Source organism: Poromitra crassiceps, assembly GCF_964638095.1.
Source record: "Poromitra crassiceps genome assembly, chromosome: 4".
Classification (NCBI taxonomy): Eukaryota; Metazoa; Chordata; class Actinopteri; order Beryciformes; family Melamphaidae; genus Poromitra; species Poromitra crassiceps.
In genome coordinates, this window is record NC_139626.1 from 30,350,944 (window position 1) to 30,365,215 (window position 14,272).

Genomic DNA, 14,272 nt, shown 5'->3' on the forward strand with positions numbered 1-14,272 from the left:
TCTGCCTCTGCCACCCTGCATTTCGAAATTTGCCCCCCCCACCGCCCCCTTTTATTGGCATGAACACAAACATCTTCACACACACGCGCACGCACATGCGTGTGCGCGCGCACACACACACACACACACACACACACACACACACACACACACACACACACACACACACACACACACACACACACACACACACACACAATTAACCTCCATGCCAAATTTCAGCCTCTCTAAAAAGGTTGGTGAACTTTTTGTGGACTGACCTTCTCAATGGTTACTGAAGGGATACAAACGGCTTCTCTCTCTCTCATTGGCTAGAATGGCTACTGAAGGGATACAAGCTGAATGCCGAAACTGACTGTCGGTTTTAGAAATGAAGCCTCCTAGGTAGAATCACACTGACATACAGTTAATGGGTAGAATATGTAGTAATAGCTCTTCCTCAGTGTCGTGTCGTGAGTCTGTCTAACTCAACAGAATACAATGGGTTCATTCAGATTCTGAACTCGTACTTTTATAAGCTTTTCAGCGACAACATCCATTTTGAACTACAGTTCCCACAATGCAATAGGTTCCATCTGCCGGTTGATGACGATAAAAACACGCGCATGTAACCTTGTGGTGTAACTTTACCAAATGAGCTGTTATTATTCTGTGTTTAAAACATTTTAATGCGGAAATTTGTCGCCAGCATACTTTTTGAATAATGAGCAAATATATTTTGCCAGTTTCTGTTTTTGGAACTGTGTTCGGTTGCGCTGCTTTACTGAAGTGAGTAGACTAACGCTACTTGATATTGAACTAAACCCAAGCTAATTTGTCTTTTATGCATGGTATTTATGCATATTGTAAATGTACATTACAACTAATGGCTGACTATAGTGCATAACTCAGTATAGGGTCTATGTAGTTTGTATTTTAACACGAAAATATTTGTCAGCTTTGCGTTCAGACCGAAGTCTCACAGGATCTCTGTTTCACTGCTGTTAATACTGCTACTGTAAAATGCATGGGAATTCATTTTGTCCTGCAATGTAATTATGCCATTGATTTAATGGATAGAACAGTTACATGACATGGTGAGTCAACAACAACAAGACACAACAAGAATGTTGGCAGTTGTTACTTGGAGAATGTTGATTGGTGAGCCATGGGCTAAAACTAAACACGGACAAACAAGGATTGAACAAACATCTCCAAACAATTCCCAACAAGGACAGGCAGGCATGGCCATGGCACACGTCTGTCTTGTCTGTCTGTCCGAGTTTGAATGTTTGGTGCCATGGGCTTTAGTCGAGTTTTATTTAAGACCCCAAATGGCACATTTGTGATTGAGTCTTGTTCAAGACCAAAACAGGTAATAGCCTGATAATAGTATTAGTAATAAACATTGGCTTTTCAAATGTAAAAAAATATATAAAAATGATGCTATTAAATGAGTTTTTTGATGAGATGTAGAGATTTCTACAGGAGCTCTGCAGCCTTCATCAGCCAACTAGCCTATTAGTTAGTTTTTTTTTTTTTTTTTTTTTTTTAACCTTTATTTATCCAGGGAGGACCATTGAGAGCATGCTCTCTTTTTCAAGGACGCCCTGTTTACAACAAATATCACAAGTTCAACAATACAAATCAGGAATAAGAATAGACTGTGGCATTATAAAATAACACAATCACACTCAAACAGATGAAAACAATACAGACATATAAAATCACAGGTACAGACAGTTAAGAGGGCAATGTAAAACAGGTGCAAGTCCTGTGCGATCCATCCTCAAGTAGCGTTTTGAATGACTCTATAGAGACCAGTTGGTCCAGTTTGAGAGAGTCCTGAAGTTTATTCCATCTATGAGGTGCGTAAAAGATAAAAGCATTTTTACCTGCTTCACTATTCATACGTGGAATAACCAGTCTAATGTGTGTCTGTGAACGAGTCTGATAACTTAAAGTACTAAAATTTAAAAGCGAGGACAGATATAGTGGGAGCTTACCGCACAGGGCCTTATAAATGAACAAAAGACAATGCTGATCTCTACGGACGGTCAGAGAAGGCCAACCTACTTTTTCATAGAGAGTACAATGATGAGTGAGAAACCCATCACCAGTGATGAATCTCAAAGCACTATGAAATACTGCATCAAGAGGCTTCAGTGTGGAAGGTGAAGCGTGCATGTATAGTACATCACCATAATCAAAGACAGACATTACAAGATATTGCACTATGGTTTTTCTGCTAGATAAAGAGAAACAAGACCTGTTTCTGTAAAGGAAACCAATCTTTCCCCTTAGCTTTTTGGTTAGATGTCCTACATGGATTTGAAATGAGAGCTTAGAATCTAGCCAAATGCCCAAGTATTTATAAGAGTTGACAATTTCAATTTGTTCACCTTTAAGAGTATGAATACCTACATTTGGATCAGACCCAGGTGATCTTGAGAATAACATGCATTTGGTCTTGTCAGAGTTCAGAACCAGCTTGTGACTAATTAGAGCCAACTGAAATGCGTCAAAAGCAGTCTGCAGGCTTGCAGTGGCTGCTGCAAGACTGGCACCAACACTATACAAAATTGTGTCATCAGCATAATAATGGACATCACAATGCTGTGAGGGGAGTACAATATTATTAACATAAAGAGGGAATAATAGAGGGCCCAAAATTGACCCTTGTGGGACACCTTTACCAATAACAAGAGAGCTCGATCTAAAGCCATCGGCAACAACTGCCTGTGTTCTCTCAGAAAGGTAATTAGAGAACCATCTGATAGAAAGATGATCTAGGCCCATAGCTGACAATTTGTCTAACAAAATAACATGGTCCACAGTATCAAATGCCTTAGAGAGGTCTACAAAAAGAGCTGCACAGTGTTGATGGTCATCCAGACCATTCAATATATTATTAACGACAAGTGTTGTAGCTGTGACAGTACTATGACCTGGTCTGAAACCTGACTGCTGAGGTTGAAGAATGTTGTGTGCCTCCAGGAAAGCACGTAACTGTGTACTGACTAGGCTTTCCAGAATCTTGGCTAAACAGCACAGTTTGGATATTGGTCTATAGTTATTCAGACCACTTGGGTCACCGCCTTTATGTAGGGGAATAACCTGTGCAGCTTTCCACACAGCAGGGATTACACCAGAGGTAAAAGTTAGGTTAAAAATATGAGCAAGTGGAGGAGCAATTATCTCTGCACTAAGACGCAGGAGATATGGGTCAAGGTCATCCTCACCTTTGGACTTCTTAATGCAAAGTTGTGTAAGTGCATTAAAAACGTCAATAGTGCTTACCTGTCTAAACGAAAAATGTGGAAGATTGTGCGAGTTATCAGATAGCGGGACATCAACATGAACTGCAGGAGCCGTATTTGCAGACTGCCTGTCAAATAGATGACCCGAGGATATGAAATGTTGGTTAAAAACATCACACATTTCAGATTTATTTAAAATAACACCATTTTCACTATTAATCTGCGGCGGGAGAGAGGAAGCAGGCCTGGTTCTTAGTGACTTCACAGTCTGCCAGAAGTTAGCTGTATTTCCTTGTGTCTCAGCAAGAGAAGACAAATAATAGGTGGACTTGGCTTTTCGAATCATTCCGATACATTTATTCCGCAGTTTTCTAAATTGCAACCAGTCTCCCGGTTCACTAGTACGACGCGCCTTTGACCATGCCACATCTCTAAGTCGAAGGGCTTCTGTGAGATCTGCTGAAAACCAGGGACTAGAGCGATTCTTTACTCTGAAATTCTTGTAAGGAGCATGTTTGTCAGTAATAGAGTTAAAGATATAAGAAAACTGAGAGAATGCTACTTCAGGGTCTGGAATTAAATGAATCCTATCCAAATCAGAGTAAAATAAATCATATAGAAAACCCTGCTCTATAAAATCTTTAAAATTACGTTTTCTAATGACACGCCCCTTTGATTTGTTGTTTTTCGCCACCCTGACACAAGCTGTGGGGCAGTGATCACTTATGCCTTGAGCAAAGACCCCACTATGAGGGTATTTAAGTGGCCTATTGGTCAATACAAGGTCAATCAAAGTTGATTTAGATGGATTCCTTAAATTTGGCCTTGTAGAATGCTGAATGAGCTGGGACAGGTCCAATTCCAGGCAAAGCTGCTTCAGCCTAGACAAATTTAATAGTTAGTTAATACATAAGATTGTGATTCATCAATGCATTCAAGTTTGAACACCATGATATACTATACACAGGTCTAATCCCTCAAATGGTTTGTAGTGCTGGGGAGAAAATACACAATAGGACCAGGTAGAGAAAAATTTGTCTTTTTAGATAAACGGGAAAAAGCACCAGTCAAAGTAGGCAACAGACAAAAATGAAAGAAACGGAGACAGGACTCGTGTAGAACATGCTGAATGAACAGAATGAACGTTGTTTGAATTCTTCTCATATAGGAACCATGTCACTGGAGGCCCATGTCCTAGTAAGGCTACCATTAAAGGGAAGACTGTGGTCATAACAGGAGCCAATTCAGGCATCGGGAAGGAGACAGCCCGAGAACTGGCCAAGAGAGGTATGGACAAAAACCTGACACATTTTGTTATCAGTGTGTGATTTCAGGGCAAAAAGACATTATTTGCCAAAAGTATGACTCTGAGAATGTTTGAGCAAAGATGTTCTCATCATAGCCATTGAACCAAAAAGAACGTTATGGGTCGCTTATTCTTCTCACTGACACATGTCTTTTGTCATTCCCTTGCCAACAGGGGGTCGAATCATTATGGGATGTCGTGACATGGAGAAGTGCGAGGCTGCTGCGAAGGAAATCCGAGGGAAGACGCTGAATGCCCACGTTTACGCGCGCCACCTTGACCTGGCCTCGGTGAAATCCATCCAGCAGTTTGCAGAGAGAGTCAAACAAGGTGAGGAACGCTGTGAACCAAAAGTGAACTCAAAAAGAAAACCTGCCGCATAGAGACGCTGCATGAAATAGGCCATGCCCATCACAGGGGAAATCGCTCCGTTCACTCCCATAGACCAGCATCATTTTCCTTGAATTAAACATAGCTAAAAGCTGTTGTGTGGTGGGGCTGCGTACACAACAAATGTAAATAATCGCCAGTTAAAGTTTTTTTGTACTCCTGAGCAAAACAAGGAAGCCATTGAGAATTGGCGAGAAGAAAAATGTGGATCTAGCTGTCAAGGAAGTAAGTTGGAGTGTTCATCTTCCGTATATACGATATTTTTGTGCAACACGCAACCATGCACGCGACATAGGAGAACACCAGGATTGGAGGGGGGGTTTCTGTTTTCCCCCATTTTGGGCGTAGCTTCTGAATGATGACGTGCTCCGCAGTGTCTCTATGCAATGTCACTTCCCCCACGTACGGTTGAATAATGGCAAAACAACACCCTGAAAAACAAAAAAAAATAATGTTTGTTTTCTTTGTTGCATTGTAGAGGAGCAGCATGTGGATATACTGATCAACAATGCAGGGGTGATGAGATGTCCAGCGTGGAGGACAGAGGACGGCTTCGACATGCAGTTTGGAGTAAACCACTTGGGTATGTTCTCTAAAAACAAACAGATAGAGGTGCCAAAGGGCAAAAAAATTAATAAAAAAAAATACCGAAACTGGTTAAAATACTCTCTGTCTGTGTCTTTCTTCAGCAACATATCCTGAAAGCAGTGTGTTGTTTAATCCATTGGTTCTCAAATGGGGGTCCAGGGACGCCCAAGGGTTCCGTGGCACTTTGCAAGGGGGTCCGTGAAAAGTTTTCAGGAAAATTTAAATATATATACCGTATATATATTTTGCAAAAGCTTCATAGTTTAGCAAAAATATATGTTATGCTTTAAATCTAAAATGGTTCATGGATTACATTGTAATCTAACAAACCTATCCATTTAAAAGTCAAGCACGTTACCGTGGAAACAGTTAAGCTTAGCCCAAAATCACAAATCAGAATGAGGGGGTCCCCGGTATATTTTCTATCTTGTAAGGGGTCCTTGGCTGAAAAACATTTGAGAACCTCTGGTTTAATCGATATAAAACAGCCTCGATAGCAGCGTCTATTAGCATCCTATTAGGTGCCGTGCACCTATAGGCAATATTAGGCAGTGTTGCCATTGCTATTGTTGTTATTAAGTCCTGCCCCTTGTGCTGTTTATTGACACTGATTGGCTAATTGTTAGTCCCCCTCGGTGCAAGTTGGATGTTTCTTTCTATTTTTTGTTTGTTTTTTACTTAGAAATCTCTGTTGCATGTCACGATGCCAGACCAGAAGCAGCCAAATTCCAACTCGGTAGAGTGGACAGATTCGAAGGTCTGACCCAGGCAATATGTTCATTTGACCGCTGAATAAAGACACGGCACAGTTCTGACTAATTTCCGAGTAGAGATAGAACGATATGAAAATGTCATATCACGATTATAGTGACCAAAATTATCACGGTTATCACCAGTATTATCACGGTTTGTTAAAATGTGCTGAAAATGTTCAAAAACTACTAATACACTCACAGAAATCATTTCACCAAGTTTCATATTGAAAACTCAGACCCAAAAAGGATTGATACACTCACTGAAATCATTTATCCAAGGCTGCGCATCTGCATCTGGGAGACGGTTGCCAACTTTGGTTGATGATGGACAGTATTTACCATGTTTTTCAAAGCACTGTAATCATGGTAACACGGTTTTAATGATAATGAAAATTTGAAACGGTACGGTTATTGTAAGGAATTTTATCACGGTTATCATTAAAACCGGTTATCATTACATCCCTATTTCCAAGGCTCTCTGAAAGAAATTTAGCCTGAAATCTTCTTCATATTTGAGTGAACTCTTCCTTATGTCATCGCCCACCTGACTCTGGGAAGATTCTATTTTCTTCCAGGCCACTTTTTGTTGACAAACCTTCTGCTGGAGAAGTTAAAAGACTCCGCCCCCAGCAGAGTGATCAACCTGGCCTCACTCGCCCACATCGTTGGAAAGATCGACTTTGATGACCTGAACTGGGAGAAGAAGAAGTTTGATACCAAGCAGGCGTACTGCCAAAGCAAGCTTGCCAATGTTCTCTTCACTAGAGAACTAGCCGAACGATTAAAAGGCAAGTCTAGTGGCTCTTGTACATGTGGGTGGGTGTGTGGGAGGGATTATGTTCTTATTTGTGCTTGTGAGTTGGAGATATCTTTTTAAACTGAGTTGTGTGTGTGTGTGTGTGTGTGTGTGTGTGTGTGTGTGTGTGTGTGTGTGTGCGCGATAGGCACAGGGGTCACAGTGAATGCCGTGCACCCAGGTGTTGTTGCCACGGACCTCGGGAGGCACACCGGCCTCCACCAATCCCAGTTCTCCAGCTCACTTCTCAGTGAGTATCCTGCTGCCTCATTGGATAATGAATTCAGAGAAATCAATCAACTCACATACTGTAGATTCTGTTTACCTTGTGGGTATGCAGTAATTAACTATAAACACTTTTTCTAATGAGGTCCCCCTCCCCCCCCCCCCCCCCCCCCCGACAGTGACGATATGCTATATTGCCCCAACCACATTGAATAGAAAATCATTAAAACCTAATGTTACGAGGTTCAAACATTATTCCAGCCGTGTCAATGAGCATTTCACTACTAAACGGTTCCCTGGCCTCCCCCATCCCCCCCGGCAGGCCCGTTCTTCTCCCTGCTGGTGAAGGGTCCGGAGCTGGGGGCCCAGCCCAGCGTCTACCTGGCCGTGGCCGAGGAGCTGGAGGGGGTGACGGGCCGCTACTATGACGTGATGACCGAGAAGGAGCCGGCGCCCCAGGCCCTGGACGAGGAGGCAGCTCGCAGGCTGTGGGAGGTCAGCAGCAGGCTGGTGGGTCTGGAGGACGAGCGAGGACCACCAGAAGGCCCGAGCACAACTCCACAGACAAGCCCAGCACACACACGGCCGGAGCCGGGGGCCGCCACCAGCTGGCAGGGTCGCAGAACCGCAGATCCAGGCCAGCAGTGAAGGATGGACCTTCAGGACGTGAGCTGTCATGCGATACAAAGCTCATAGGAACAGTTAAACAGTCTGTGATTCTGGTTGTCTGACATTAATGTAACGACAATCATTGGTACTTGTCCTTACGTTCCTGCATCAGGATAATGCATTTAAAACCATCTGCATGACAAGAGGCAAGAGTCTTTTCTCTGGACTTTATGAGGAAAAGATATGGCTCATGAGAGATGTCTTTAAAACAATCGACATGATCAAAGTCTCACTGCTTTGATTGTCAAAATAAAGTTTCATTTGTATTTACTGACTAACATGCATTGTATCTCATCACATGCATTACAGTATATCTCATCAATTCAAAAATGTCTTTCTCTCAAAAAGTATGTCCTGTTCGTTATAAACAGGTTGAAGCTGACACTGAAATTAAGACAAACTACGAAGCAGAGTTTGTAGCTTTTGGTTAGGTCTCGTGATCTAGAATCAATGATGAAGACTGTGGATGCTGGTGTTTTGTTAAATCAATGATGCATGTCCTTTTACACGCAAGTGAAAGCGAATCATTTGAAAAAGGACATATTGATGAGCAAGGGAAGGATTCCATCCATAACTCTGATGCTGTCATCAGTAAACCAACCAAATTCACCACACATTCAGAGGAGTGCAAATGTTTACACGTCCTGTTTAACAACCAATCAGACAGCGCCATCTGGCTGTGAGTGAGGCTTTCAAATGCAGTTATGGGAGCGGAGGAGCATGAAGCCTTGCCAGCCTAACTGAAGATAAAACTTGACATTATAATGTTGTATTAACGAGCCTACTCATCCATGTGCATCACTTATGTGCAATTGCTATTTGTGCTTAGAAATATAGTGCAATTACCCCTATATTTCCCCTCTTGAAAAACACTGGTCAGGTTTCACTCAAAAGTGCATTTTAGATTACTGATGTTCCTCAAAATGGAAAAAATCTTTGAAGCCAGACTATCTCTGCAGCCTAAGTGCTTTGGAGAAGAAGCATCCCAAAAGTGTTTGAGGGATCCATTTCATGGGGCTTTGCATCAGTAAATCCCCAAATAACAGTTCAATAAGGGCCTTTCTCCGTACTAATAGCATCGACCCCTGAAACTCTATAGCTTGGGTCGTTTAACCAGGTGTCGGTTTACCAATGCTGGTGCCATAGTAAAAGCTGAGATGAGCAAAATCATCGCTGGTTTTCCTTTTGCTTGGAAAAACACAAACACAATTGGAGATTTGATGTGACTCTACCGTTACAGTCCCTATACAGAGTACGAGTTGAAAAAAAACACGATTTCAGACGGAAGCCCGTCTTCATTGTCACACAAACACTACAACAGATGCATGCGGCCACAACACACACTCCCTCCCCCAGACCGTCCGAGACTCTCCCTCACTCCCCACTTTCAAAACCCGACTCAAAACCTACCTGTTCTCCCAAGCCTACAACCTCCCCTACCCCTGACCACCTCCTCCAAACCATAGCTCCAAACCATCACCCTCCGCCCCCCCATCCCCCCCCTCTTCCTCCCTCCTGTTATCTTCCTCCCCTCTGCTTCTCCATACTACCTTGCCCTGAACCGCCACTGTCATCTGTATCTGTTCCCTGTAACTGTTGCCTGTTACTTGTATCTGTTGCCTGTTTTGTTCCCTGTTGCTTGTCTCTTGTTCTCTGTTAAGCGTCTTTGGGTCTGGAAAAGCGCTATATAAAATAAATGAATTATTATTATTATTACACTCATGCTGACGGTGGCCGGTGAAATATGTCCTCTGCATTTGACCTATCCAGGCTTGTCCTTTCCTCCAGGGGGCAGGCCAGAAGCAGTGGTCGCTTTTTCTTTCCAGCGCCCGGGGACCAACTTCAGATGTTGTCGTCACTGGTCGGATGACGATCTTCTGCATGTTTTTAGTGGGGGGTCATGTATGGAGGAACCCCCTGGGGGGTACGGGGAGAACATGCAAACTCCACACAGAAAGGCCCTTTCGACGAGATAGCCCACCTGGGCAGTAGGCACTGAAGATATGGGGGGGTCACAACTCCAGCGTCCCAGCGAGAATCGAACTCAGGACCTTCTAGCTGTGAGGCGACAGCGCTACGGACTGCGCCACCGTACCCCCTGTTGTCTGTACTGGCTGCACTTCTCATGTGAAGATCATTCATTCATTCATGTCATCCTGGTTTGCATTAACCCTGACCTCCACATTTTAGTAGCTACACACATTAGGCCATTCTCTGTCAGCTTGATATGGGGGGGGGGGGGGGGGGGGCTGGCTGTTCTCCAGGATATTGGGGGGGGGGGGGGGGGGCTGGCTGTTCTCCAGGATATTGGGGGGGGGGGGGGGGGCCTGGCTGTTCTCCAGGATATTGTTTGAGCAGCATGGCATTTGAAGAGTTGGACGACCCTCCCACTCTCTCCAGTCCCTCTCACAGGAGGTGTGGACATTGAATTGTGGAAATTTTATGCTCCCAGTGGTATGTTTTCGGTTGAACAAGAAAGCGCCAATAAAGCGTGTGGTGGATGGTGCAAGGAGATTTATTGAATGTAAAGGAGTGGTTGATAGCTTTAGAATGAAAAGGTTTGATAAAGTAGTTTATTTTTTAAATTTTGATTGCTGTTGAGAGAAGCCTTTGGCCTGTCAAGCAGTTGAGCAGTAGAGAGCTGTAGTAGAATGGGTGGGTTTGTTTTATTTCACTCAATTCAGTTCAGTTTGAATCCAGTAGTTGGCGGTAATGCAACGTTTTGGATGCCAACCGCCGTAAAACCAAACAGAAGATGAAGAAGAGGAAAAAGAAGAGGAGGGTGCTTAGCTCTTATATTCGCTCACAGAACACAGCTGTCTTGAACGCACCCCTGACCCCTGACGGACTACATTATCCATAATGCATCACTAATGGACGGCGAAAAAAAGATGGTCCAAGGTACAACTTGCTTTCATAGAAAGAAACAATTAATGGGCTCGTCTCTGTGAAAGGTGATCTGTCGGAATTTGAGCAGTTCTTGGTTTACAAGCCGAAGCCGCACATTTCGCCAAGGAGAGTGTATTCTCCCTTCAACGCCTCAACAGGTAAATGGCTCCAACAGCGATTTTGCACTTCACACAACCCAGTCCATGAACTTGCTGGCTCGCTGTGTTGTCAGAAGTAGAATAAAGTTTTCTTAAGAAAAACCAGAGTCATTTATTGCAAGTGCAACGACGCATTTCATTTACAGTCAGACAGACTCGTCGCCATGGCAGAGCCGCAGAGAGTGGGCGAGTTGCTGCCTGAAGATGTTGATACAGATGACTGCATGACTTCCTACACGCACATCTACAGTCCGGATTTACTCAAGTAAGCTCACAAACCATCCACTTACTCGCCTATGTGTGTGTTACACCTTTGCACTCTGCCACTCTCCAAATTCATCTGGTGGTTTTGCTGTCAGATTAGACCTACCCCAAGGTGGCACAATGTTAAAATGTTTGCATGATATAACCTGAGACAATACTTATTTCCAGGGGTCAAGTTGCTTTGATCACAGGTGGTGGATCTGGAATTGGACTCCGTATAGCTGAAGTCTTAATGAGGTAAGAAAACCTGCCTGCTTCTTGTCTAGGTCAGATCCAGAAGGACTATGAAGATGCAGATGTTCTTGCCTTGGTCAAATAGATTTACCTATATTTGCCAGTGGTTTGTGTTTGTTTGATTTGTGTCAGAAAATTGTCACGATCCGCCTATGTCAGCAGATATTATCTTGGAGCCTGTAGAATGAGATTAATTATCCGAGGATTTTGTAGAACCATTACTCCATCGACATTTTGTCATTACTAAATTTCTTTATTAACCGTAAAATGCAAATGAAGTTCAGTTATCCGTTATTTATCTCCATGGGGGAATTCATGGATGAAGGAGTGAGCTAATGTGTGGGCTATACTTTACACCTTCTAGTTGTGTTATCTGCCAATCAGAGATAGAAGACATTCTATCAGGTCTTTGCTTGTGTAACAGAGTTGAAGGACTTGACTGAAGTAAGCCATGTAGCAGAAGTAGCCAAGTGTCTTTTTATCGAATTCAAGAGCTCACCTTCAACTCTATCATCTCCCAACAAGTCTGCCAACATTTCATCTCTCTCACTTCGTGCTGTGCCTGTGAACGTTTACTACCTTTTCTTTCGCTGGAATTACCTTGCACTCATAATTTTATTGATTATTTATGATGGCACCTCTGTCATTCCCGTCCTGTTGGCGCGCCCAGTGTCCTCTCTGCTTCACCTTAAATTAATCCCTTTGTCATCCAATCTGTCCTATGCATCTACTGTATGCAGTTAACGCACTGCCCTTTCAACTGCTCAATAACACTACTATTTATTTACCCATATACTCAATAATAACTCAACAATGATCAGATTCCAGCTGAAAAAAGTGTTTTGGGGGTTTAGTTCCTCTTTTCTATATGAAGGAGCATATTTCAGATAGTTTTCAGATAAATATCAGATAGCATATTTATTTATTCTCCACCTTTTCCGTCCAAATTGTTATATCTCTCTTTATTTCGTTCCAGGCATGGCTGTGACGCAGTGATTGCCAGCAGGAACATGGACAAGCTCAGAGAGGTTATTCTCCTTTCCATCATTTCAACAATCCTCAAAGATTGATAAAGGTCAAGTGTAATTGGTCTCACACAGTATGATGGTGCACCTCCTTAGGCAGCTCAGAAGCTGTCCACGGCATCAGGACGCCGCTGTCTCCCCGTGTGTGTGGACGTGAGGCAGCCGGAAACCATCGCTGCTGCTGTGGACGAGACACTGAAGGAGCTGGGTCGCATAGACATCCTTATCAACAGTATGTACTGTCACCACCATCCTTATCAACAGTATACTGTCACATCCTTATCAACAGTATGTACTGTCACATCCTTATCAACAGTATGTACTGTCACCACCATGCTTATCAACAGTATGTACTGTCACATCCTTATCAACAGTATGTACTGTCACATCCTTATCAACAGTATGTACTGTCACCACCATCCTTATCAACAGTATGTACTGTCACATCCTTATCAACAGTATGTACTGTCACATCCTTATCAACAGTATGTACTGTCACATCCTTATCAACAGTATGTACTGTCACATCCTTATCAACAGTATGTACTGTCACATCCTTATCAACAGCATGTACTGTCACATCCTTATCAACAGTATGTACTGTCACATCCTTATCAACAGTATGTACTGTCACATCCTTATCAACAGCATGTACTGTCACATCCTTATCAACAGTATGTACTGTCACCACCATCCTTATCAACAGTATGTACTGTCACATCCTTATCAACAGTATGTACTGTCACCACCACGCTTATCAACAGTATGTACTGTCACATCCTTATCAACAGTATGTACTGTCACCACCATCCTTATCAACAGTATGTACTGTCACATCCTTATCAACAGCATGTACTGTCACATCCTTATCAACAGTATGTACTGTCACATCCTTATCAACAGTACGTATGTACTGTCACCACCGTCCTTATCAACAGTATGTACTGTCACATCCTTATCAACAGTATGTACTGTCACATCCTTATCAACAGTATGTACTGTCACATCCTTATCAACAGTATGTACTGTCACCACCATGCTTATCAACAGTATGTACTGTCACCACCATCCTTATCAACAGTATGTACTGTCACATCCTTATCAACAGTATGTACTGTCACATCCTTATCAACAGTATGTACTGTCACCACCATGCTTATCAACAGTATCTACTGTCACATCCTTATCAACAGTATGTACTGTCACATCCTTATCAACAGCATGTACTGTCACATCCTTATCAACAGTATGTACTGTCACATCCTTATCAACAGTATGTACTGTCACCACCATGCTTATCAACAGTATGTACTGTCACCACCATCCTTATCAACAGTATGTACTGTCACATCCTTATCAACAGTATGTACTGTCACCACCGTCCTTATCAACAGTATGTACTGTCACATCCTTATCAACAGCATGTACTGTCACATCCTTATCAACAGTATGTACTGTCACATCCTTATCAACAGTATGTACTGTCACCACCATGCTTATCAACAGTATGTACTGTCACATCCTTATCAACAGTATGTACTGTCACATCCTTATCAACAGTATGTACTGTCACCACCATGCTTATCAACAGTATGTACTGTCACATCCTTATCAACAGTATGTACTGTCACCACCTTATCAACAGTATGTACTGTCACATCCTTATCAACAGTATGTACTGTTACGTACATCCTTATCAACATTATGTACGGTCACATCCTTATCAACAGTATG

General features: G+C 42.8%; 2 protein-coding genes across 3 annotated transcripts in view; both read left to right on the plus strand.

The window, feature by feature from the left end:
• Positions 1-703: 703 nt before the first annotated feature.
• On the plus strand, positions 704-7,947 carry LOC310775736 (retinol dehydrogenase 13-like; the record flags this gene model as incomplete). The annotated part of the gene is made up of 7 exons (XM_083635877.1): positions 704-768; positions 4,408-4,526; positions 4,720-4,875; positions 5,414-5,518; positions 6,854-7,075; positions 7,223-7,324; positions 7,622-7,947. 7 exons carry the CDS (start codon positions 704-706, stop codon positions 7,945-7,947), a joined length of 1,095 nt encoding a protein of 364 aa, XP_083492003.1.
• A 2,928-nt stretch (positions 7,948-10,875) lies between these two features.
• Positions 10,876-14,272, plus strand: part of decr2 (2,4-dienoyl CoA reductase 2, peroxisomal) — a 10,077-nt gene continuing 6,680 nt past the window's right edge. For both annotated transcript variants that reach the window (XM_083636271.1, XM_083636270.1), the window contains exons 1-5: positions 10,876-11,015; positions 11,162-11,280; positions 11,448-11,516; positions 12,490-12,541; positions 12,635-12,770. In XM_083636271.1, coding sequence (XP_083492397.1) covers positions 11,180-11,280; positions 11,448-11,516; positions 12,490-12,541; positions 12,635-12,770 — 358 coding nt within the window. In that variant the 5' untranslated portion in view covers positions 10,876-11,015; positions 11,162-11,179. The remainder of the gene's footprint in view (positions 11,016-11,161; positions 11,281-11,447; positions 11,517-12,489; positions 12,542-12,634; positions 12,771-14,272) is intronic.